This window comes from Mus musculus, chromosome 4 (assembly GCF_000001635.26).
Source record: "Mus musculus strain C57BL/6J chromosome 4, GRCm38.p6 C57BL/6J".
Taxonomy (NCBI): domain Eukaryota; kingdom Metazoa; phylum Chordata; class Mammalia; order Rodentia; family Muridae; genus Mus; species Mus musculus.
Window position 1 is genome coordinate 41,652,127 of NC_000070.6, and position 23,414 is coordinate 41,675,540.

Here is a 23,414-nt window from a genome sequence, read left to right on the forward strand (position 1 = left end):
CCAACTGAGCCACATCCCTGGCCCTGAGTTTTCAGGGTTTTTATTTTTCTAGAAAGGTTCACGAGTTCTCAACCCCACCCTCCAGACTCTCGAGTAACCCATCCTTTGTGGTCACCCCGAGGCCTCCGAGACACCACTTACCGTTGCAAGCTGGCCGTACCTTTGCAAGCTCGCCGCTTTGCTCCTGGGTTTCCTGTCTCTTACCTGCTTGGTGCTTTTCTGGCCTCACGTCTTCCTGCCAGCCGACTCTCACACTCCCAGCCTTTCCTCCACATCACTTTTGCGCCGTGTGCTTTGTGGGTGCTGCTGTTTCTGGCTTATTTGCTACATCTGCGACATTATTGTTTCGGTCCTGTATACTCTCTGTTGTCTCTCTCCCTGTTCACCACATTTTTTAGCATCTTGTCCTTGGGTCCTTTGTCCTATCCATTTTATACTATTAATAAGACCCACGGCAGGAAGAACTTGTGGGGAATCTGTTTCTTCCTTTGGTTCTATCTCCTCCTAGGTTGGTGTGAGTGTGTGCAGGTTCTGTTCCAGGCTCCCTTCCTCCCCTCCCTCCCTCGAGCTTCTGGCTCTCTCTTTCCTTCCTGCCTGTGGTCTTTGTGCCCAAAGGCTGTATGTATTTCTTTTTCTCTTAACAGTTGCCTGCTATGGCTCCTGCTTAACAGGCCTTCCCTCCTGTGCTTTCTTCTCTTGCCCCAGCCAATTTATCCTCTCCTGGAAAACAGCTCTCGAACCTGGTCTGCCATACCACCTCAGGGTGGCCTGGCTGGGGCTTCCAGTCAACCTTGCTAATGCTTGGGTACTTGTCCTTCTAGGATCCTATTAGACACCTGCTCCAACTGAAGGGAGAGCACACTGACATCTTATGGCTTTAGTTTAAGCTCCTGGAACGGCGGTCCATACCATAGAAGATATACCATGTTCTTCTAGCCTCTGTTAAGATGTCAAAGAGGGACACGGGGCTTCTAAACCGTCCCCTGACGGCCATGCTCTGACATTCTCTGTGCCTATGCACTTAACAGCAAGGCACCGTTAGGATGGATTCTTGCTCATCAATTCATCTTTTCTGAGTGCTGCTTTTGTGAGAGGAAACTCAAAGCTTGTGCTACTTTTGGGAAGGGAATTGTTATTTAAGAGATTCCTCTAGATTCCTTTGGTGTTCCTGTTCTCTTTCTATGGCTACAGCAAAGGCCTCATCTATGGCCACACGAGGCAAGCTACAAACAGACCACACAAATGTACGCCGTACAACATCACCTCACACTGAACACTGTGTGGCTGCACACAGTGCCACAGTAGCGTTTGCTGCTGTGCCTATGCCCTTTGCACACAGCCCCAAACAGCCCACCTTCCCTCTGGGGTCATTGCCTGAGTCTCCTGAGAACCTGCTCTGCCCCCTGGTGGCCACTCCCCAAGCCGCTCTCCTGGAAGTGTTCTGTCTACCTCCTTGGCCTGTTATTCAAAGATTCTGGCCTAAAACAGCATCTCTTTCAAAGCAATTTACCAGGTTAGGACCCTTAAGATATCCCCTCCAGACCGTTCCATCCACTAAGACTGTTGTGGGCAGCTAAACTGTTGCAGATAGAGTGGCTAATTTTGCCTGGAATGGATTTTTCCAAGGTTTGAAATATTTAGTACTAAACTGGGAAAGTCCCAGGCAAACTAGGACCAATTATAGATCTCATTCCTCCGATACAGGATGTCTTCAGATCGGTCTCCTCAGTCAGGAATCACCAAGCCTTCTTCTGGAAGGCACGTGCAGACCAGCCTCCCTTCAAACAGATCCCGTTACCCAAGCATGTCACACTGTTCACCGGCAGTTCCCCCGCCCCCTCAGAGTGTCATTACCAGATAAGGTCTCTCCTGCTGCTCTGCTCAGACCTCTTTTTCCATCTCATAGGAGAGGTGAAAGTGGAGGGAGTTATACACCAATCCTTCCTTCCTACAGGGCTCTAGCCCTTAGCTGTCAGAGAGATGGAACCTTCTAAGGGTTAGGCGCCCTTGGCTGTGGATATGTGGGCACACAAGCCTAAGGATATACAGGGCTTCAGGGCAGCACCAGGATTCACTGTTCTATCCCAGTGACAACGAATCTCGAATCTACACAGGTAGTAAACGCCCTACTGTTGGAAGCTCTCAGGCTGGGGGCTGCCCAGGAATGTTGCCAAATAGTTACCTAGGCCCAGCCTAGCTGCTGGGATGCAGAGACAGGATTCTTATGTTGATAGCCATTGGCCTCAGAACAGAAATGAAGCGCAGGCACGTGGCCGAGAGGGGGCAGCAGAATCTAGAACAGACAGACCCTGGCTTGGGCTGGAGAGGAGCAAAGGCCACAGACTGGGTCTGGATGTGGGGGTAGGAACTCAAAGAGTGGGGCAAAAGAGGAGGGGTTGAGTCTGGGAAGAGGGACCAAGGCTGTGCTGGTCAGGGAGAAAGGCACATAGACACATAGACAGGGACGAAATACTTAGAGACAGAGGCAGATGGAAATACAGAGGGAGTTAAGGAGAAAGGGAGGGAGGGAGGAAGGGAGAGAGAGCGAAAGGGAGAGGGAGAGGGAGAGGGAGAGGGAGAGAGAGAGAGAGAGAGAGAGAGAGGATAAATGCTAGGAAAGGGAAGGAGTTAGAGGGCAAGAGACAAAGAGGGAAAAGAACACCAAGAAGAGACAAAAGACAGAGGAGGAGAGAGGTAGAGATGAGACAGACATACAGAGATGCCAAGACTGGAACCAGAGGCTGGAGAGATGGCTCAGTAGTTAAGAGTGTGCACTGCTCTTTCAGAGGACCTGAGTTCAATTCCCAGCACCCATATCAGGCAGCTTACAACTCCAGTTCCAGGGTTCTGACTTCACAGACAGCCCTCTGTGTGTGTGTGTGTGTGTGTGTGTGTGTGTGTGTGTGTGTGTGTATTAAAACAAAATAAGTTTGAAAAAAAGGGAAACTGGGACCAGGACAAAGAGACAGGAATAGGAAAGAGACAAATATAGAGACAGGAATCAGGTCAGAGAGGAGAGGGGTGGAGGAGTTTAGAGTTCTAAGCATACAACAGAGCCACCATGGGAGGAGAGGTCCTGTAGCCAAGTATAGATTGATCAAGGCATAGAGGGGTATCCCATTCCCAGGGCACCTTGGGGAGCAAATAGAACTAATGTCTGAAAGACTGGGCCACTGCTACATAGGCTGAGGACCCGGCCCCCTCAGAAGTGTTCTGATTCTCTGAGTTCTGTTTTAGCTCCAAGAAATGAAGCTTATACTCATCTCAGGCTTTCCAGAACCACCTTGCAAAGGATTGCAGAGAGACGGCCCTCACAGGAGGCGGTGGCTGCCGGTAGTCAAAACCCTCGGAAGTGAATAGTCTATGAGGTTAAGGGGAGAGGACTTGCAAAGAGGGACAACCACTCTCAGAGTCAATAACACTGACCAGAAGGGCTTAGGACAAGGGTGATCCCTTGAAGTTGGGGGCAGGGAGATACCCCAGTTCTTCCCTCCATCAGCCTCCCAGGCTTGAGCAGGCCCCCCTTCCTCTTTCTGCCCCCCTCCTTCCCAGGCCCAACATAATTGCTTTCCCATGTTGCTAATGGAGGCCAGATTGCTGATGCCCAAGCCTTGGGTGGGCGGTGGGTGGGTCAGGACTGACCAAGGCTCTCAAGTCAGAAAGGCAACACAGGCTAGACACCCTCTAACTTCGGCCCACCCACCTTAAAGATAGACAAGGGGCAAGGTTCTAACACATTGCAGGGATATAATATTCTTGGCAAGAGAGTTGGTAACCCCTGATCTCTCTATAACCTTGCTGGACCTAGCCTGAGCCACACCTCATTGGCCCTAAAGCAACAGGCAGAACATGGGGGCAGGGAAGGGGTGTTCAGAGTGCAGGTGCAGGTCCACAGCTACTTCTCGGGATGCCCATTCTGGGGGTCTCTTTCTGTGTCCAAGGAGCCACAGGTTCCCATAGTTTGAAAAGCCACAGGTTAGGCAGGCACAATGCCACACACCTTTAATCCTGGCACTTAGGAGGCAGAGGTAAGCGAATCTCTGCAAGTCTGAGGCCAGCCTGAGCTACACAGTGAGTTCCAGGGTAGCCAGAGATGCATAGTGAGGCCCTATCTTGAAAACAAACAAACAAACAAGCCACAGGTTCCTCTGTGTCAGGCCTTTTCTGTCCAACATTGAACATTGTCTCTCCTCCAGCCTGAGGGGCAACAGGCAATCTCCAGTCCTCAGACCCTTGCTGGGGACTTAGTCTGTGTCATGCCTAGCAGATGCTAGCATGTGCTCCAGGTGCTGTGATCTCCCTCCTGGGACACAGTCCCATGCGGGCCTGCCAAGGCTACTGAAAAGTACCTGGTCTGAGAAGGGTGGCATTGTGGTGACATCAGGGGGATTCTTGGTGGCATCCAGCACCTGCTATGGGGCATGTGGCCTAGACACTGGTGTGTGTGGCTTTGACCACACCTCCCTTTACGCATGCAGAGGAAGACCAAGCCTGCCTCCCAGGCCAGGGCTCTGGCCTCTTCCCGTTATACACCAGAAGTCTGTTGACCTGACTCCAGCTCTGGACATTTTCAGTGAAGGAGCTTTAGTACGGTGACTTCTGTGAGAGAAATTGGACCTTAAAACTGGGTCTCTCTACATAGTCCTGGCTGTCCTGGAACTCACTATGAGACCAAGGTAGCCTCAAACTCACACAGATCTTCCTGCCTCTGCCTCTCAGGTACTGGGATTAATGCAAGTGCCACCATACCTGGCTATGATTGGACCCTGAACAGGTATGGAGCAGCCAGAAGTCAGAACTTAGACCCCAGTTTAGGGACTGGAAGAATATGGAGCTAGAACAAAGCCCAGACCCTCTACCTTGAGTACTACATATATGATCAAAATTTGATGCTTAACCTTGTATATAATTGCAGTTCTGAAGCCCAAGTCCAACCCCTATCCATGTTCTAAGGAGCCTCAGCCTTCAGGCTGCCATGCTTGGCCAGGCCCAGGGCACTGTGCTCTGAATCTCTGTGGCCTGGCTGAGTGCTAACCGGACCTGCTCATTCCTTAGGACTATGCCTTCTGCCCGGGCACTCAAAACCAGCCTCCAGTCCAGCCGGAACCTACAAACACAGCCTCTACAAATGGCTGAATACCCCCATGTGGGTCCACCCTGCATCTGGACCCGTTTCCCACAAGTTTGCCCTTGGCTGCATACTCCAGAGGAGCCCAAACCCTTAAGAAGTTGAGTGAATTATCCCTAATGATGATGGCCTAGAAACTGAACCTCTCCCATGCTCCCCAACCTGGTTTCTCTCTCCTTCCATGCCTTCAGGGCAGGAGTCCTCAGATGAGTGGTTCCCTTCCAAAGTGGTTCAGCTCCAAGGTCTCATGAAATGGTGACGTTTAATGAGAACTCCCTACCCCTCCCTCCCATGTATATACATCTATAAAAAATTCAAATACAGCAAGTTACCATTGAGTCAGACTAGAAGGGACTGACAGGACATTAAATACTGGGGGGTAGGAAAGGGCCAATGGAGGATCGTACAAAACAGGGGCAAAGGTGGAAGGACTGAAAAGTGTGGGCACCGGGGGGAGGGGGATGGCTGGGCCCCCCCAGTGTCAGGAGCTTATAATCTGATGGTGGCAACAAAGACCCTGGGACAGACAGGAGGCTGGGGCAGGAGGAGAAAACTGTGGATGTGGGGTGGGGGCTCCCCTCAGGTCCCCCAAGGGCTCCTGGGAGTCGCTGGCGTTGGAGGGTCCAGCCCGAGGGGGGAAAGATGAGAGGGGTCTTTGGTGGGTGGGTTAGCTGCATGGTCCTCCTCTCTGGATGGAAAGGAGGGCCGGCTTGGTGAGATGAGGCTGGGGGGACGGAAGGCAGGCCCGGGCCTGCCGGGGTCTCTACAAATTGTGTCTGAAGAGAATGCAAAAGGTCCTCCTGCCCGTGTGCAAAATAGAAACCGGGGTCTGCAGGCTCAGCTCCGGCCTCCTGCTCCTCCGCAGGCGCTCTGGCATGTCCTCGTGGGATGCAGGGCTCTGGGGAGACAGGCAGGGGACTGTGAGGGCCGAAGCAGCTCAGGTGGAAGTCTCTAAGGCCCTCCTTCCCCAGCTTCACCCCACCTACCAGATCAGGAGATTGTTGGCTGTGGCAGCAGCGGCAGCCAGGACCAGAGTGACTGGGACACTGGTCAAGAAGAGTATGGAGGGTCCTCCGCCGCTGCCAAGCTCCCCAGGGTCACAGATCTTCGTGGTGGGTGGGGGTGCCAATGAGCTGGTGGTGCTGGTCGTGGTCTCTGGGGAGCATGGGGGAAACTCAGGGCAGAGCCAGGGCTGGGTCACACCCAGATCTGGGGTTTTGTGAAGTTACATTGTTGCTGTTTCCTGATGAGGTTAGGGTTGCCTCTCCCATCCCGCTCATAGGTGACTACCGCACCCAGAAATCCCTACCAAGGACATGTAGAAAACAACACTAGGAACACAGGCATTGGGTAGATGGGTATGTCTGTCACAGCCAGAGAGGGTGTGTGGCAGAGGCTCTGCTCCCAGGAGGAGCTGGAGGGCATAAAGCACAGGGCGGGGCGGGGCCGGGCGGAGTGGGGAGGGGTGGAGCGGGGCGGGGCCGGGCGGAGTGGGGCGGGGCGGGGCTGGGGACAGGCAGGCTCACCGGGGGCCTGGGCTTCTGTTGTGAGATGCCGAGGTTCCTCAGTCCAGGGTGTGGCGTGAGCAGCCACGCTCCAGTCACTCCATGTCCCAATCTCATTGTCCTTGGCTGCCACCTGGATGATGTATTCCTTCCCTGCGTAGGCATCTGTGATGGTGTGTGCTGTGCCATCCGAGAGCTCCACCTGCGGGCCCAGGCACGGGACGGGGTCGACGTGAGCCCCCGACCCCACAAGGGAAGCAAAGACACATCTGGGGAGAGGGACACGAATATATCCCTGGAGGGAGTGAGGGCCTGGCTTCGGGGAGAGGGCCACCGTGAATGTCCTTCAGTCTCTGTGGGAGAGTAAAGCCATCAGGACCTAGAACTAGGGGAGGGGCCTCAGGCATGAGGGAGGCTAGACTGCCTCCAGAAGGACTTTGCTCAGTAGCTGTGATGCCTTAATCCAAGACACTGGGGTGCCAAGGGGGAAACTACTGGGCAGCAGTGTGGGGGTGGGCTACCTCCTCTCAGTGAGCCATTAAGTAAAAGGTCACAAGCACCAAGCCTGCTGGAGAGAAGATGCTTAAATAAAAGCTTGCCTCCATCTCTCCCTAACTCAGAGGCCAAGCTGCACTGCCTCTCTATAACTAAGTGTTAATGACAGTACCTGCCTTAGGCTTAGAATGAGGCCTAAGCCACTAGGAAAAGACCAACCAGACTTCAGTGTGGGTTTCAGCCCAGAGCCAGTGTACCCCCCACCCAGCCCCAGCAGGGCCTCTCCCCTCAAGTGTTAGAAGTGGGAAGGGGGGGCACAGCCCCTAGGGTGACAGGATTGATGCTCCCTTTCTCCCTGAGGCATGGCATCACTACACCCCCCCCCACCCCCGCACTTGCTGGCCTCATCCTGCTGGTCTTCCCCCCAGTCTCCAGGGCGGCCTGCCTGTCCGGCGCCCCTCCCAAGCCCAGCCTGGGCTCTGGTTCATCTCAGCGGCACCCGCTGCCTCATTAAGCGGCCTCGTAAACAGGGGCAGCCGGTGGGGGCGAAGGAGGGGGCTGCTTTGGGCCATGTCTGGCTTTAGGGCCCTTTTGGTTCCTGTTCCAATCGTCTCCCCAGAAATATAAGGTCTAGGCCACCTGACCTGCTAGTCTGTTATACACATGCATGCGTGCCGTGTGTGTGTGTGTGTGTGTGTGTGTGTGTGTGTGTGTGTGCAGGAAGCCCTCCTAGTTCTGAGTCTGTGGTCCTGATGCTGGAGACCCTGGTTAAGGTCAGGGTCATGCTGAAATACACTTGAGCCTAGACCCTGCCCAAGCCAATCCTACCCCCAGCCCTGGAAGATGAGTGGCCACCAAAAGCCCTCCTGTCATGGTGGGGGGTGTGCCAGTCCCAATCTGTACCCCAGTCTACTCTGTCTATAAAGATTCCCTCTGACCAATCAGCTCCCCTCTCTCTTGGCCTACAGATTCCCACATGTCTTTTCCCAAAGACAAAGAGAAGAGCCAAGGGGCATAGACCAAGCTGCCACCTCAATGGTGGACTTGAGACACTACACTTCTTGCCAGTGATCTCTGGATAGTGACAATCTTAGGCCTGGCCCCTTCTGGCTAGGTTGTCACTGATCCTTAGGAGACGGACCCTTCAATTAACAAGAGCTGTTACTGACGACCACTAGCCTGGAAGCTGTCTCCCAAGTCAGCCGCAAATGTCAGACACTGCCCTCAAGCCTCCTGGGTGACTTAGGAAAAGAGCAGGTGACACCGGATTCCCATACTGGGCTCCAGTTCCTGCTTTACCTTGTCCATGCCGAGACAGTCTCTGACATACCACCTTTATAATTCACAGCTCATATTTTCCCTGAATATCCAAACGATCTTTTTCTCTGCTCTCCTCTTACAGTCACACACCTGTTACTCTCCAAGATCAAGGACAGGGAATATATTCTATGCAAAATTCAAGTTGAAAAGAGCCACAAGTCTAACCATTTCCAATGCCTGTGAAACCTGGAAGAAGGCTGTGACGTGCTATAGTACATGCATGTTCTCATACCATAGAACATGGATGTTCCCAGAGTAGATGTGAGTTCTGCCCACGGTATGATCCTTGGCATGTTGGCCCCATGCATGATTGCAGTATGATTCCTGCTGGAAGCTGTGTGTATGTGTGTGTGTGTGTGTTCCCATGTGTGGTGGGCAGTGTGCCAGCTCCACTGCAAGGCGTGTGCGCTGCATCGCGCAGAGCTGCTGCCTGTAGCTCGTTAGCGGGGGAGGGGGCTTGTGAAACCAGACCCTGGTTATTAGCAATGCATTAGGCTCGGGCAGCTGGCCAGGCAGGAGGGACTCCGGACTCTGTCAGGGAACACGTGAGAGTGTGAGTAGCCTTTGTGGGGGCCAGGCCTACAACCAGGACAGGCACCTAGGAATCAGATTACAGACTTTAAAGGCCAGACAGGAGAAGGGCATAAGGAGATGGCACTGGAGCCTGGTGGGGGTTCAAGCTGACCCCCAGGAGACAGACTGGCTTGCCTCACGGAACACTTCCAACTCTAGTACTAGCCCAGAGCTCAAGGGCCACCCAGAGTGCCCACAGCCTATAGGGCCGGGGGCTCTCCATATGAGAAAGCCTACAAGCATTCAGATCTCTGGCCATTTCCTAGACTCTCCATCAGAACTTGATCAATATCCAGACCGTAGCTTCTCCCCATACTGACCCTTGTCCACTGTTTGATTCCCAGCCTAGGACACCACCTGACCTATAACCTCAAACTGACCTTTAAACTAGGCCTAATTGATTGATTGGAGCCTAAATAACCCTCATGATCTAAACTCAATCCCAATGTCTGGTTCTAATCCCTTGGGCCCATCTGTAAATCTTTGAGGAGTGGGACCATTCTGTTCTCTGGATCCAGCACAGCCCCACGCCTGGCTGGGACTAGCAGCTGGGGGGTTGGTACTGAGTGGGAAACACTGCTAGCCCTGTCCCCCACCCCAGCACTTCTCTCCAGTATTCTGATGAGGGTGCCTCCCTTGGCCCCATCCATTTTCCCAAACCCACGGGATGCCTTCCACCCCCCCCCCCCCGCCCCTCCCCACAGCGAGCCTCTCAGACTCACATCGGGTCCCCTGTTGGTGCCAATCCTGCCTGGAGCACAGTTTCCTCTCTCTGTGTACTGTGTAGCTCAGGCACCAGGAATCTGGGCAAGGCAGGATACTCACATGCTGCCATTGGTCCAGGATGAGAGGCCGGTAGCGCAGGAAGAACTTGAGAGGAAAGGATTCAGGGTCGGGCCAAGTTGAGGGTGTCTGCCATGTCACCTCCAGCCGACGGGGGTTGCTGGGCACTGGCCGGGCCACCACGTTTTCTGGAGGATCAGGCTTCACTGTTAAGGAAACATAGCTTCATCAGTGTGCTCTGGAACAACCCTTTACCGTCAACTCCAGCCCCTGATCAGCCATCTCTGATGTCAACCATTGACAGTCACCATCTCTCTTCTCTGTTGTCAGCTCTGGCAACTACATTGAACACCATCTGATTGCCACCTCTGCTGTGTTCCCACCATCACCACTGACTGTCCCTAGGCAGAGTTACCAGCACTTGGTAGCAATATCCTAACTGTCACAACTATCACTACTCCACTCTCATGGTGTCCAGCATCCCAAAGCCTATGTGATACCTGCACCACGATCATGCTCACCTCTACTGCCACCCAGATCACCCCTCTTACACCACAGCACACACGTCCTCTGCCAGCTTCCCCTCAGGTTTTGTGTTTCCCAGTTCTCAACTGAGCCTGGGCTCCCTCAGAAGAGTCTGGGTTTGAGGATGCTCTGTGGGTTGGTGGTAAGCTGGGGATCTAATGGTGGCGGCATCTGAGGGCTCAGCTCTAGAGCAATGGTCTGACTGAATATCTAGCCGTGAATCTCGTGGGGAAGACAGAGAGGGAAGATGGAATAGAGGAAGGCAAGAGAGTCTCCGAGACCAATAAAGGGTTTGTCCGGGGTGGGGTACGAGCAGGCAGTGCCTGTCTGGAGCAGGGCGAGGGCAGGCAGAGGGTCTGGATGGGATAAGAGGTGGGGAGAGGGCAGTGTCTGTCCTTCTCCTGTCTCCTGTTCTGACACCTCATTCATCACAGGCCGTAAGGAAGCCATTAGCATGGGGTGCGGGGAGCCTGCAGCTGCGCAGGAGTCTGGCCCAGCTCGCTCCCTTTTCCGCCTGCTGCATGTTCTCTGAGCCAAAGAGACAATGAAAAGAGCTGATGGGGGAAGTCTGCCCTGCAGGTAAAGGATAGCTGCTTATATGGTCCTGGGTATATATGGAGGCATCATGCACACGTGTGAGCATCCACAGCAGGACTCACTCGTGCATGCCTCTGACACACTCACTCCTGGAACATGTAGCATCTCCCCACCACCACCACCACCACCACCACCACGACCACACGCACCAATGGTGAATTCGTCAAAGGTGATGGCCGTAGTGTTGTGACCCAAGGCGTTGCTGACACTTATGGAGACCTTGTACTTGATGGTTGAGAACAGGTGCATGTACCGAATGTGGCAGCGGTTCTTGAGGGCTGGGTCCTTCTCACAGACCATAATTTTGGAGCCATGCCTGGAAAGGAATGAGGCCCAGGTACTGTTACCATCATCAAGGGGCAGGCTGGGGCAGGCTAGGGGAAGGTCAAGCCCAAGGCTGGGCTGGGGTCTTAGACTCAGGACATGATGAGGAGAGGGGGAGGTCAAAGGTCAGGGCTGGGACCGGGTCAAGAGCGCAGTTACTCACAGCACAGTCACATTGAAGGTATTGGGGATGTAGGTGGGGGTGGGCAGGTGCCAGCTGCAGTAGAAGCCCTTGGGGTAAGTGTTGGAGCGGCAGCTGAGCACAGGCTCCCGCGGCGGCACTGAGGGGGGTGAGGACAGGACAGGGAGGTCAGGGTCCTCTTGAAGCCTCCGGTCCCCTGTACTAGTCAGGGGACAGGTGGGCCCCAGAGCCCCAGCACTCCCCCTCTCAGCCTATCATCGATGCCAAAGGTGGGGGGAGGGCTGTCAGCGAGGGTCTGAGGCTTCCCAGGCCACAGAGAGCCAGATGTTTAATTAAAGAAAAACAAGGCTGTGTGGAGGATCCCCCCCCACACCTGCTCAATGGAGGCAGGAACTGTGTGGAGGGGGGGGCAGGGGGAGGGCTGTGGGCCTCAGCTCATCAATCACCACGTGGATGTGATGTCTCAGGGAATTGTCTCTGTCCGTGTCTCTTGTCACACTGTGTCCACTTCCGAAGGAAGGAGCGCCATAGAGACTGAAGGCATCCAAGTGGCCTCTACCTGCCAGGGCGACCCCTGCACGGTTTGTAGACGAGATGCATGCCCCCTGCGCCGCCCCCCCCCCAGGCTTCCCATCTGTTGATTGATAGACAAACAGGCCTGGTAGCCACACAGGAGTGCAAGATGACTAGTCATGAGCACATCCATGTGTGTACATACCTGCAGGCATCAGTGTATGTGACACACATGTCTCTGACATGACGGAGTGATTGGTGACATAAAGCAACTATGGAGGGCTTGGTCATGTCATCCATGCACGACCATATGTGAATATTTATGTGTACAAAGTGTCTGTTGGAAGAAAGCGGCTGTTCCCTTGGTGTGTTCCCCACTGGCTCCTGGCTCCAGCTGCCAAGTCTACCAGCACCTGAAGAAAGGCCATGACATGCTCGGAAGAGGTACAAAGAAGGATACTATTTTGCCTGAGGTCACAGAGCAACCACACTGGAATTAATCTCAGAAAGGTATTACAGGACTACATTGGGGAAGTACTTGCTGTTGTCTAACTGTGGTTTTTGATGCTGTGAGCATATAGGCCAGCTGCCCCACCTTCAGGCACTGGGCAAGGCGTGAGGACAGGCAGCTCAAGTTCCTGGAAGGAGGCAACCTCTGTGATCTGACCCAGGCGAGGAATGTCTGTGGCTCCGCAGACAGGACACCTCCCTTCCGTGCTCCTCCCCGCCCCCTGCCTGACAGGTGGACAGGAAATGGGAGGGGTAGCTCCACAAGCCAGGGACAGTGAAGGGGAGAACAGGCTAGCTTGTAGGCTCATTGAGTGGCGGTGGTGACCCTCAGGGGACTGAGGCTTCCGTTGACAGCATGCATGATTTGGGGTGACTTCATGCACACACCTAGTATGTACAGTCTGTGCGAAGACGTGGACGAACCTGGGATGCCAGAGCCCAAGCCTAGCTCTGCAGCAAGAGATGAGGGCAGGAAGGCACCAGGAGAACTCCCCTGCAGCAGGTGGAGCAGTGCTGTGGGCAACTGCAACCCCTCCCCAGCTCACAGGGGAAGACACACAGGGGCCCGCCTTGCATTCTGCCTGCCACTGACTGCCTGTCCATCCAGGGTGCCTGAGCACTGCATGGGGGTGGGGTGGGGGTGGCCAAGGACACAGGAAGTGCCTTCTGGGGGCCTGTGGGCCAGGCCAGAGCTGGCATCAGCTCTAGGAGGAAAGGACATTCCGAGGTCGCTGAGAAACCTCCACTCCCCGCTCCTGCTGCTGCCCCCCCTTTACCCCCAGCTTCAAAGGAGAAGAGCGCTGGCGGGGGGGGGGGGGGGAAGCTGCAGAGTCAGCTCTCTGTTGCCTGCCCGGACTGTGGAGGGCAGAGCAGGCCATGGCACTAGCCTCACAGCCCCCTCCCCTGGCTGGGATCACATATCTCCACCCCTTTCCTTCTGTCCTCCCCCCCCACCCCCACGGTCCAGTTCCCCTCTCTGAATGGGCAGGTCACAGGGGGGTAGGGGCCAGGCAGGGTTTGGTCTGTCATCTGGCTACTCCTGCCTGGCCCAGGGCCCTGAGCAGAGAAGGGTTTGGGTTTCCTGACAGGGACCAGGTTTCTCAGAGGGAAAAGAAGGAAAGAAAAACAAAGAAAAGGAAGAAAAGGAGTGACTTGCTGCAGCTGGAGCCCAGCTGAGGGGCCGGGTGGGCGGAGATGGGGGTGCTGTGTGAGACCAGGAGTGAGGCTGTGGGACACTGTGGGATCGGGAGGCCCTGTTGTCAGTGTGCTGTGAGCTCCAGAAAGCTGGTTTTTATGTCACTGTGACTGCAACGGTGGCTTCACGTGGGAGACTCTTGGTGGCGTGGAGGCTATGTGGGACATGCTGCATGGCTGTGCCTTGGGGGACCACTGCTTCATTAGAGGTTGTCTATGAGGGCAAGGCTGTGATTTTACGTCCTCCAGTGTGCCACTGGCTATATGATGGAACTTAAGGCTCAGTGTGCTTTCCTCTTCTTCTTCTTCTTCTTCTCCTTCTCCTTCTCCTTCTCCTTCTCCTTCTCCTTCTCCTTCTCCTTCTCCTTCTCCTTCTCCTTCTCCTTCTCCTTCTCCTTCTCCTTCTCCTTCTCCTTCTCCTTCTCCTTCTCCTTCTCCTTCTCCTTCTCCTTCTCCTTCTCCTTCTCCTTCTCCTTCTCCTTCTCCTTCTCCTTCTCCTTCTTCTTCTTCTTCTTCTTCTTCTTCTCCCTCTTTCTTGAGGCAGGGTCTCATGTGGCCCTGACTGGCCTAGAACTCACTATGGCTGGCCTCAAATTCAGAGAGGCCCAAAGGCCTTTGCTTTCCAAATGCTGGCACTAAAGGCATGAGCCGTCACACCTGGCTTTGCATGTGCTTTCCAAATGATGGGTCTAAGAAGATACACTGAGCTCCCGGCATGTCCACAAATGGGCTGGACCACAACAGGGTGACTGAGCAAACTCTTACACGTATACTCGACAGTCACACCTGGGGACACAGCATGCTCAGATACCCGAGCACCCTGACTTCCTCTCGTGGGGTTCCTGAGATGCCTAAGTGACTGTGTCAGCTGGGGACAGTGTCTGAATCCCATTCAGGGCCGTGTGCGTGTTCATGTGTGCGTGTGCCTCTGCTGGCCTGAGGTTTGTTTGTTTTCCTCCTAATTGGCTTGTTTTTCCATGTCCAGCCCACCAAACCGCATGTTTTTCCTCTCATCTAGCCAGCCCGCCTGGGCTGGAGCCCCCAGCACGCATGAGGCCTGCCCGCTGGCCTAGAGAGGAGAAGAGGCAGGCTGCCCACACCCTGGGCCAAGCCAGATCAGGCCAGGGTGGGGCGCGCTGACCCTTCCGCTGCGGCCCTGCCCACGCCACACCCACACCCCTCCCGCCTGGCATTCAAGGCTCATGGCCTGTCTTAACCTTTGCTTGTGGGATCCCTTGAGGTACCCTAAGTTCTGGACTCCCAAATACCCTCTTCTGCCTCCCACTCACTTCTCCTTGACATTTTTAGCCACAGTCTTTCCCTCCCAGCCAAACAGAGCTTGGGGGGGGGGGCAGGGGGGGACGGAGCAGCAGTTGTTGAACCTGGAGCCTCTATCTTGATGACTCTTGATGGGAGGGGCTGAACAAGAAACTGTCCATTTAAAAATTATTTTAATCTCTGGTTTGTTTTAGCTTAAGATTGGAATGATAGGCACTGTCCAGTAAACAGAAAAAATATGCTACTAAAAGGGACATTGTGATCCCGTTTCCCAAGATGTCAGCAGGAGCCGCCTTGCTGCTGTGGGGATTCACCTGAGGGCAGGGAGATGGGTCAGGAGAAATGCCTGGTTAGGGAGTCTCCTACCAGAATATCACTATGGCCAAGTTCCTTTGGAAACTTGGAAATAAAAAATTGTACATGTTAAGGATAAATATTAAATAATAATTATTGGTCTAAAGGACCCACAGACCACAAGTGACATCACCATGCTCTTGGGAAGCTGGCAAGAAGAATACTTTGAAATTGAGTGTTTTCAAATCCAGCCTCTTGTTATTAACATAAAGTGATCAAGATGATCGTAATTAATAACCCCGTTCCTCTAACCAGATCCTTAGACGGAAATAAGGCAGCGGGAGATAAGTACCTGTTAGAGATGCTACAGCCCATTCACGGCCACTTTTCCCCTGAGGGGCAAGGTCAAGGGAGTATAGTGGGCCGTATCTAAGTGCTCTGGACTCTGGTCACAAAAGAGATGATGTGGCCATATCCTTTCAGTAAGGACTAGGGACATTGCGTCAAAATTCAATTCCTCTTCAAAGATCACAGCACCAGAAACTGGCTTGAGGGTTACCAGACACCAGCCATTACTACCAGCCTTAGTCATCACTTGGGGAGCTGTCAGGAAGGTGAGGGGAACTGTGGTCCAATGGTCTCATTCTACAGCACTCAAAGAGCAGACCCTTTCCCACATAAGAGCCTGGGCCCAATCTTGAGTTTTCCCACTGTTACCAGGTGCTAAACCAAGGAGGGCTAAGCTGGTCCTGCATTTCTCCATAAACAACAACAGGGGTCACTCCATCGTTGGCTCACATTTAAGACATTTGGCCTGAGTGCCATCTCTTCAATTTAAACACAATTTGGAATGCTTTTTCAGGTGGGCAGAGCGCTGCACACCCTTAATCCTAGTGGGCAGACAGGGCTACACAGAGAAATCCTGTCTCAAGAAAGAAAGAAAGGAAAAAAGAAAGGAAAAAGAAAAAAAAAGGGATAGCAATGTTCTCACAGGAAAGGGCATCTATACTAACCTACTTCACACGTCATTCAGCCCCAGTGGTGGGTATTTTAGTGGGCAGCCCTAAGCAACTTTTCAGCCTCACATTTCACGTGGTTGTCTACACTGGTCTCTGAACGATGGGAAAGGCTTGTTCCCAGGTAGCTTCCAGGGAGTAAAAAGAACTATCTTTTGGCTGTCAAGTAAGTTAAATCCAAATGTAATGAGGCCAAAGGAGCTTGAATCTTTAGCTCAGGGGAAAAGATGGAGGATTTTCCAAACAATCGCTCTCTCTTGGCCAAGAGCTGGGCACCTGCCCACCTGCCCTCTCGTTGATGACCTCACCATACTGTCTGTGCACCTGCCACCTAGCCCCCTCCCTGCAGCTGATGACATCACCATGCTGGGCACCTGCCCACCGCCCCCCCCCCAGCTGATGACCTCACCACGATTTAACACCTGTACACCTGCCCACCTACCCCCCTCCCCGCAGCTGGTGACATCACCATGCTGGGCACCTGCCCACCAGCCCCCAAGCTGATGACCTCATCATGCTGCATTTTTTTGACTCTTTTGACCAATCACACTGTTCTCCCATCTTCCTTCCTGCTGGCTCCTCCTCTCCATCAACACCTTACTGATAATCTTCAGGGTTCAGTTCTGTCTTCTACAGTCTGTCCGTTACCCATCTCATCCCCTCTCAGTTGTAACAATGACAAGCACTGAATTTCCATCTCCAGGAGCTGCCTGGCCTTGAACTTGAGCCCTTGAGCCCCCTGCCTTTGCTCTGGACCAATTTGAGGTTTCCCTCACAAGGACCGTCTAGTGACATCTATAGCAGATGTCTACAGAGCTGTAGATCTCGCTTGCTCCATTGCCAACTTCTGCAATTATTTTCTGGAGAGACCTCTCTGGCCACCAAAGCATTGCCCCAAAAGTGCGAGGTAATAAAAGCACCCCAGCCCAGGAGACTCCTCCATCACTAAGGGCAGGAGAGTTAAACACTCTAATTCCCTTACCCCAGGAGGGCGACTCTGAGGGTGACTTTCACACCTAACCCAGAGTGCCCTCACTGGCGGCTCGGCTCTCATCATCAAGAGACAACAAACACATGATAACATGCTTTTTTTTTTTTTTTTGAGACAGCTGTCACTGGATAGGGCAGGTCAGCCTCAAAATGGAATTTTTCTGCTCTGTCTCCTGAGTGTTGAGGTTATTATATGTGCATCATTCCCACTAATAACTCATTCTTCATCATCATCATATTTGGCATGTGTGGTGCATTTGTGTCATGCCACGCATGTTTGGAGATCAGAAGACAGCCTGCAGGAACTGGTTCTTTCTCTGCCGTGTGAGACAGAGTCTACCTGCTGAACCACTTTCCCTTCCTGCTAACTACTCATTTTTTATTTTATTAACAACTTAACTTCCCTCCTCTGTGTCTCCTCGCCACTCCTCGAGGTTTCCATCAGTTGAAAACTAAACAGCTTGTCTTTAGATTCACATCTTGGATCTGAGTCTAGGGAGACTGAAGCCCAGCCACTGTCCAAACAGAACACACAGTTCACTCCTGCTTTTTCCCGTCCCATTCCTCTCCGCCTTCCCGCCAGCCCTTGCTCTCCACCTTCCCACAGTCTCTGAGCGCTCAACATCCCTGCATCTTCAACTCTATTCTCTGGTCCTAGCTCCTCAGCATGTCTCCTGCACCATGGTGGCCTCCTTCCTGCCTCTCCCTCATTCCCACCTCTGTGCTTCACTGTCTGAACCTGACTCAGACCATGTCACTACTCAGCAATTTCCTGGCACTTCCCCCATCCCCACTGCCATCAACCCAAGTGGCTTTGTGGCCTAGTCAGCTCTGTCAGACATGTTCCCAGCCAGGTGTGGTGATGTACTCCTTTGACCTTAGCACTCCAGAGGCAGAGGCAGGCCCATCTCTGTGAATTTAAGGCCAGCGTTTGTCTCTACTTTGTTAGCTCCTAGCCAGCCAGGGTAACAGAGTGAGACCTTGTTTCAAAAATAAAATAAAAATAGAATAGAATAAAAACAACAAAAATACAAATAGAAAGAAATTCTGTTTCCATGTATCTTCTAATTCCAGATCTCCACCCATCTCCCCCTGTAGGAAGCCTTCTTCCCCCCTGGGGCCTCCCAGACTGCTCCTGCGTGGAATAACCTTATGCCCTGTTTCCCTTCCTCGGGCACTTTGGCTGTCTCCTGTGGGAGCAGACCCAGCGAAACAACTCCAGCTCAGAGCTGTGACCCTAGGATCCCTTTCTACCCGCCAAACACTGCTAGCCCTCCTGTGCCGGCTATGCCACAGGGACTTCAGGCTTTAAAGACCTCCACACAGGTAGGCAAAGTGACAAGGGGTTTGGAGTCACTGAGCAAGATGAGACTCAAGAGGTCCGAGGGACAGGCTTGGGTAGGATCAGAAGACAAAAGTCAGGTGGCAGCTCTCCGCTTTCCTCCCCTCCCAATGGGAAGGGGATGCGGCCTGGTTCTCAACAAAGCTAAGGCATCCAATAGGAGGTCAGAGTCCATAGCAATACTTACAACCCACATGTAGAAGGACTTGGTGGCGCAGGTGCCAGGAGTCACGGTGGAAACAGGCGTATAGGCCACTGTGGCCCAGTTCTAAGCTTCGCAGTATCAGCTGAGAGCCGTTGAGCAGGTCAGGGGCCAGATCTGTCCCGTTTACCCTCCATGTCACAGCTGCGTCCCAGCTCGCTGTCCCACACGGCAGCGTCACATCTGCGCCCAGACGCTCATACTGCACGTGGGGTGCCTCTGTGGGGGCAGGGAGGGCACAAGACAGAATCCACAGGTCACAGTCCTGCCTAGCCACTCAGGTGAGCATGCGCCACCGGAGAGACGGAGGTGCGTGAGCCGGAGGGATGGGGCTGGCCCATGCAGAACTTCTCCATGGTTGTGCAAGTGTGTGAGTGTCTTTGTTTTGGTACACATGCGTGTACAGAGACCCTCTGAGGGGTGAGGGAAGGAGAGGGGGGGGGAGCTGTGGGGAGAGATCGTTTAGCATTTGGAAGAATCTAAGTGAAAATCCAGTTCCCTTTCTGTCTCTGAATCTTTTACTACGCTTCCTCACCTCTATGGCTCTAACTTCTTGCCACCAACAAGCCCAGTCCCATGCTGGAATATCTGTCCTGCTTGCTGCCTCTGTCACCCTCCCTGTGCCATGATCTGTATCTCTGGGTCTGTCTCCCTTTCTGACATTACAGAGGCAAATTCTTTCTGTCCTGTTTCTGTCCTTTATCCACCACACACACACACACACACACACACACACACACACACACACACACACACACCGCAGCCCAGCCCACTCCACACAAGCTCCTCCTTAACTCCCACCTTAACCATCCAGGCTGTGGGCAATAGCAGAAGGGAAAGCAGGCAGACCCTGAGGAAGGAAGCCCTGGGGAACTCCTGGCAACTGTCAACTTTGTGAAGCAGAAACTGCGTGGGGTGGAGTGGGGTGGGCCGGGGGCCGGGACTGAGGGAGTGATCTGCTCATTCCTCACTTGCCCCCAGGAGAGGCCTGTCAGAACTAAAACCAAACCCAGCCCAGGCCAACCCAGGCGTGATGGACAGAACCCAGGAGACTGGACATAGAAGGATCGAGGGAGCACCTGTCCAGAAAGAGCACCAGGTGGAAGAGCCAGCTAGCGAATGGGACAGTCACAGAGGCAGATCCACAGGCAGAGGCAGAGGGGCCAGCATGCAGGATCGGAATCTTCAGACACCCCCACCTCCTGCCCCCTGAGCCTGGAAGGGCAGATGCTTCCCTCATCCCAGCCAGATCTGTGCAGTGAGGGTGGGAGGGGAAAGGGAGGGGGCAGGGGGAGGGGGCAGGGGGGCTGCGGGATCCCTCGTTAACACTCGCTCATGGCTCCCCTCCCGAGAGCCACCCCGCTGAGTTGGGGGATTTTCAGAGGCAATTCCTGTTAACGAGCCAATTAAGTTGGGCCAGTGGCCTCTTAATTAGACTTGTTAACACCACCAGGACTGCTGGGGGAGGGGGAGAGATTCCCCCAAGGGCTCCTCAGTCACCCCCCTCAATGTAGCCCCTTCCCCAGGACTGCTTGTCTCTGGGCTGGAGCATCTGTCTAGTTTGCTGCCTCTGTCACCCTCCCTGGCCAAGGTCTCTGTGTCTGCCTCCCTCTTGCTGCCTCCCTCTGCCTTGCCCCTCTTTGAGCCTCTCTGTCCCTGTCCGGAGGAGGGGGAAGCAGGAAACAGAGCCAGCCCTGACCACTTGTCTGTGGGGCTTGGGACCAGACGAACAGAGGATGAACAGGCGGAAGGGCGGTGGCTGGGGGCCTTGGAGGCCACAGCTGTGAAGCTGGACCAGAGACTGAATGGGGGCCTCCCCCTGACCAGAGAGGCCCAGTGTCCAAGACTCAGGCCATCTAGCCCCCCCCACCCCCAATCAAATAGCTCCGGCCACTGAGCCCCCTTCCAACCTCCCTTCCAAAAACCTGGAGCTTCCAGGAAACATGCCAAGCCCCTCTCTCCACACAACCCCCCCAACAGAGACTCTGTATCCAGCTGCCTGAGGAGGAGGCTGAAAACTGACCGTTGGGGAGGGGGCGTGGCCATTGGGGTCCCAGCGGTAACATATCAACAGTGACCAAAAGCCGCTCAGAACAAACCTGGTCTTGGTATGGCTATGGCCCTTCAGGACCAGGTCAGGGGGTGAGTGGCACAGCCACAGATGAGGAGACACCTCCTGATAACAAATGCAATAGCGGCGGACTAAACACTTCACCCATCACACTTTGTCTGCCTTGGGAGGAAAAAAAAAACATGGAGACACAATCCAATAGCAACAACAAAGGACAAAGGAGATACACAACGACTGCATGACAATCACACAGTGTCACGACTGTCACAATAACACAGCTGCAATACGCATGACCACGCAACAGCTTCGGGAACAGAGCGGGCTTGATCCTCTGTCTCTGGACAGCCCCGTAGGTGCCCCTCCTGATGTGCTGTCCGTTTCAAAAATTAAATCAAGCAGCAGGGGGAGGGTGGGGTTCTTGGCCCTGACGCGGTGACAAATGCTCCAACGGGATCAGCTGTGAAAAGGTTGTTAGAAGCCAAGATGAGAGACAGAGACAGGATGAGGTCATGGACGAGGGGAACACAGAGGGACAGAACTGATGGCTCGCTCACACCTGCACACACAGACTCACATGGGGACTGCGTGCCGGAAACGGTCCCCCCGGGGCGTCCAAAGCAACTTCATATCGCCACACATGCAGGATGAGTACGGTCACCCACAAGCAGCAGCATACACTGTCTGCTCATCACAAGGTTACAGTCACACCTGGGTTTCAGTCTCATGGGGGACGCTAGCTCTGCCCTTCCAGGGATGGTTATACCCGATACAATACCACAAGGCACGTACAAAAAAAGGAACTATCACCTAGAGGTACAATCACTCATGGGGACAGGGTCTCATGGACAGGGTGAGTTTTAATAAGAAGAAAAACAGACTATTGTACACAGGACATGGTCTCAGATACATTGATAACAGCCCCTACAGGGGCATTCACTCAGGTAATACATAGCCTAAGGATACAGGCACTCGGAGTCACCCAAACAGAGCTATGCTCTCACCTACCTAGAAAAAAGTCTCACACACTTGGAACTGTGTGTGACCTTATGCCAGGACCCTGGCCATATGCAGCCCTGACTGTAATGTACATAGAGACCTTTGCACATAAGGCAGAGGCACCTGCTAGGCCCTGTGCCGATCCAGCCAGGAGTTCTGGAACTGCCCAAGCTCTCTCTGGGCCTTAATTGCCATGGAGGCCTTATCACTACCCTTTCAACCCATGCACAGTCTTGAGGAGGATGGAGATCAGCTATTAAGATCTGTTAAATGCCTGGGCCCGAAAGTTACTCCCTCTTATGCCCTGCTTCTGCCTCCCCCAGCCAAGGTAGAGGCAGGACTGAATGTCAATGAAGGAACTTGGGGAACCTAATTGGAGACAACTTGCCAGTTCAGACTTTAATGTAGTTAAAGGGCTGATAGTCAAGTTAAAAGGGTATGTGTTTCCTCCAGCAGGGGTGCAGCTCCTTGTCCTATAAGATATATGGGGACTCAGACCTCCCTAGACAAACAGGTGGGGGTGGGTGGGTAGAGAGGCTACCAATCACCCAACCTCCAAGCAGTGTCTCCCTCCTCCAGCCGCTCCAAATACCCGGCCCACCTTAGTCACCAGCCCTGTCCCATCTATCTTGATGTCTGTCCACCATCTCTGTCACTTTTCTCCTTCAAGGATAAAGCTGACATCAGGGAGTAAGTAGCCTGGAAGTTTTGCCCAGTCTCTTAAATGCTTCTACACCCCATACACATCTTATCCAAATACTTTACAAGGGCCCTATCCCCGTTCGCCTCCACTCCCAACTCTTATCCCACCTGCCTGTCTCCTCCTGCCTGGACCCTCTACCTTCCTTCCCTATGGGACAAATTATTTCAAGCCAGAGACACAATCTGCATGTGACCACCCAGATGAGGGTAGTGCCTGTGAGAATTGGTGGGTCAGCCTGCTTACCCACTGTCACTACAGGTCCTTTGGGTGATGTATGTGGGACAGTGCCATAGTGTGGCTCTTGGGGGCATCTGTGTGCAGGTGTGCCAACGAGGGCTCATGTACGGTTCTGGGGGGGGGGGGATGGGCAAGCCGTTCTCCCAAGCACTCACCCTGTGGACTGTGTTTCTGCGTGTAGACAGCGGCGGCGGCAGCGGCAAGCACAGCACAGCAGGCCCATGGGACAGAAGCAGCCATCTGTGGGGAGAAACGGGTTGGGGATGGGGCAGCATCAGCCAGGGCAGGCACCTCTGGGTGGGGTTGGGGGTGCTGCTCTCCAGGAATGTTGGGAAACCTCAGTCCCTGGACTAGGGCACCTTGACCCCAAAACACCCTTCTTTGTGGGGTTTGGGTGTCCCGTATCCAGAAATGGAAGCCGGGATATTGGCTCCCATAGGAAAGGTTCGCTAAGAGGTTAAAAGACAACTACAGCGGTTTGTCATTCAGTAAAGACTGCTGACTACAGAATGTAGTCAGCCGTGGATGAGTTATAGGACATTGGTAATGCCAGGGCCATTTTTCAAAATTAAAAAACATCTCTCTACCAGTGAGCTTAGCTAATTAGGTATACACACCACAAATAGAAAGGGCGATGTTTTAGCTTAATTGAGGGTCTGCACGTCTCTAGATCGCC

At 53.6% G+C, this 23,414-nt stretch overlaps 1 protein-coding gene across 13 annotated transcripts in view; it reads right to left on the reverse strand.

Moving 5' to 3' along the window:
* Nucleotides 1-5,371: 5,371 nt before the first annotated feature.
* The window catches only part of Cntfr (ciliary neurotrophic factor receptor), a 39,594-nt gene continuing 21,551 nt past the window's right edge, over nucleotides 5,372-23,414 (reverse strand). For 7 of the 13 annotated variants that reach the window (NM_016673.2, XM_011249917.3, NM_001136056.3 and 4 more), the window contains 8 exons: nucleotides 22,894-22,978; nucleotides 18,717-18,950; nucleotides 11,414-11,531; nucleotides 11,076-11,242; nucleotides 9,847-10,010; nucleotides 6,655-6,835; nucleotides 6,115-6,283; nucleotides 5,372-6,026 (listed from right to left, as the gene is read on the reverse strand). In NM_016673.2, coding sequence (NP_057882.2) covers nucleotide 6,026; nucleotides 6,115-6,283; nucleotides 6,655-6,835; nucleotides 9,847-10,010; nucleotides 11,076-11,242; nucleotides 11,414-11,531; nucleotides 18,717-18,950; nucleotides 22,894-22,978 — 1,119 coding nt within the window. In that variant the 3' untranslated portion in view covers nucleotides 5,372-6,025. The remainder of the gene's footprint in view (nucleotides 6,027-6,114; nucleotides 6,284-6,654; nucleotides 6,836-9,846; nucleotides 10,011-11,075; nucleotides 11,243-11,413; nucleotides 11,532-18,716; nucleotides 18,951-22,893; nucleotides 22,979-23,414) is intronic. The other 6 variants (NM_001379215.1, NM_001379212.1, NM_001379213.1 and 3 more) reach the window with 1 other exon arrangement.